The sequence below is a fragment of the Microtus ochrogaster genome, linkage group LG9 (assembly GCF_000317375.1).
Source record: "Microtus ochrogaster isolate Prairie Vole_2 linkage group LG9, MicOch1.0, whole genome shotgun sequence".
Taxonomy (NCBI): Eukaryota; Metazoa; Chordata; class Mammalia; order Rodentia; family Cricetidae; genus Microtus; species Microtus ochrogaster.
In genome coordinates, this window is record NC_022034.1 from 14,819,535 (window position 1) to 14,821,178 (window position 1,644).

Below are 1,644 nucleotides of genomic sequence, written 5' to 3' on the forward strand. Positions count from 1 at the left end.
AAGAACAAAAAAGACCAAGATAATGATTATGACATTACAAAAAATGCAAATCTTTAGGGAGAGAGGTTTGGATATTGTTAGTATTTCATATTTAAGTAATTACATAGGATTGAGAAACAGATCACATCTTTTTCTATATGGTTGTTTGAGTCTGTCTTGTAATTATGTTTATTGGGTTCGTATTTTAAAAAATGCTTAAACTTTCCTGTCACCTAACAAAACAACTGCTGTTTTATCATGCTGTTTCAGAAGGCATGAGAGGAAATAATCTAAAAGAAAGCATGCAGAATGGCAATGTTACGGAGAAATAAAGATAGCAAAATTCGTGGCTTCTGGCTTGGATGGCATGATGAGTTCACTGGGTAACTTCATAAACTTAACTTGATAACACTTGGAGGACAGCGAGGGAAATAGGGAGGCCATCCCCATATTGTAACTCCCAGAAAGTCATTTCAGTGTGGGAATCAACCACTCTGCAGCTGACACTGTGTTTGGCATCCCCTTCATTTTCATTATGGAGCTAGGGAGAGAGATATGTTCCTTCAAACAATACAAAACCAAGAAATGGAGGTGGCCCTGATGTCTTAACTAGACAATGATTTCAAGGTGAACATTGTAGGTCAAACATAATACATCCCCTTACAAAAGACCAGAAAGACTGGAACTTTCCATAGAAGGTAACTGGGTTAGAGGTCAGAGGTAGCATTTACCTTAGGGTTTACTACAATGAACTCAACAATTGATAGTTTCTCTTTGATAAGGTCATATGTATTTTCTTGAAAATAGAAATTCTATGCACAGAGGGGTCATCTTCTGTGATGACCCCAGCTCACATACCATAAAGTATTGTGGTCCACTAAGTATGTTTCTGGTGGTCCTATATACGAGCTGGATTCAGTAGTATCATATAATATCTTCCTTCCCAGTGCTTGGTACAGTATGAATGTCTCTCATGTGCAGGATGAAGTAGCCAGAGAGGGCAGACTTTGAGTGATGCAGGACCAGGTGGTTTCCTAGGAAACTAGAGTCTCCTCCTCAGTCCAACAGCAACCCTATTCCAAGTAGATGGTGGCCTCTAAGCTCAGCAAGGCTCTGGATGGCATGGGAACCTAGTTAGGGCAATGGAGCAGTTTCTGCTTCCAGGTTTTCCAACTGAAAGAAGAAAAAGAACAAAGACAGTGAGTGCTTGGGGACTGCTCAGAGGGCACACTCATGATTATCTTCTGGATTTAAGAACTGTCATGTGCATCTTTATCTGCAACCCATTTTTGTTAAGTGCTCAGACAACGATCAATATTTTAGTTACAACAAATGTCTCGGGTCATTACAAATATTGTTTTACATGTACTTTCTTATAAAACAGCAATTGATGGTTTTATTGAAAATTTGTATTTATGTTTCTTTAGCTAGAATTACACTAAGTAGCCTAAGCTGAGCTTAGATTAGAGATCCTCCTGCTTCAGTTTCTTGAGTGCAAGGATTGCAGAAATGTGCCGCTATAATAGGACTTAGAAAATACATCCTAAATAAAATTCCTTCTTGATGTGGGAGTGATTTCTTATTAATAAAGAAACTGCCTAGGCCCATTTGATAGGCCAACCCTTAGGTAGGCGGAGAAAACAGAACAGAATGCTGGGAGAAAGA

General features: G+C 38.8%; 1 protein-coding gene across 1 annotated transcript in view; it reads right to left on the minus strand.

The window, feature by feature from the left end:
• Positions 1–17: 17 nt before the first annotated feature.
• The window catches only part of Oprm1 (opioid receptor mu 1), a 62,742-nt gene continuing 61,115 nt past the window's right edge, over positions 18–1,644 (minus strand). Inside the window, exon 4 of the mRNA XM_005363418.2 lies at positions 18–1,152. Within this exon, the coding sequence (XP_005363475.1) occupies positions 1,114–1,152 (39 nt within the window). The 3' untranslated portion in view covers positions 18–1,113. The remainder of the gene's footprint in view (positions 1,153–1,644) is intronic.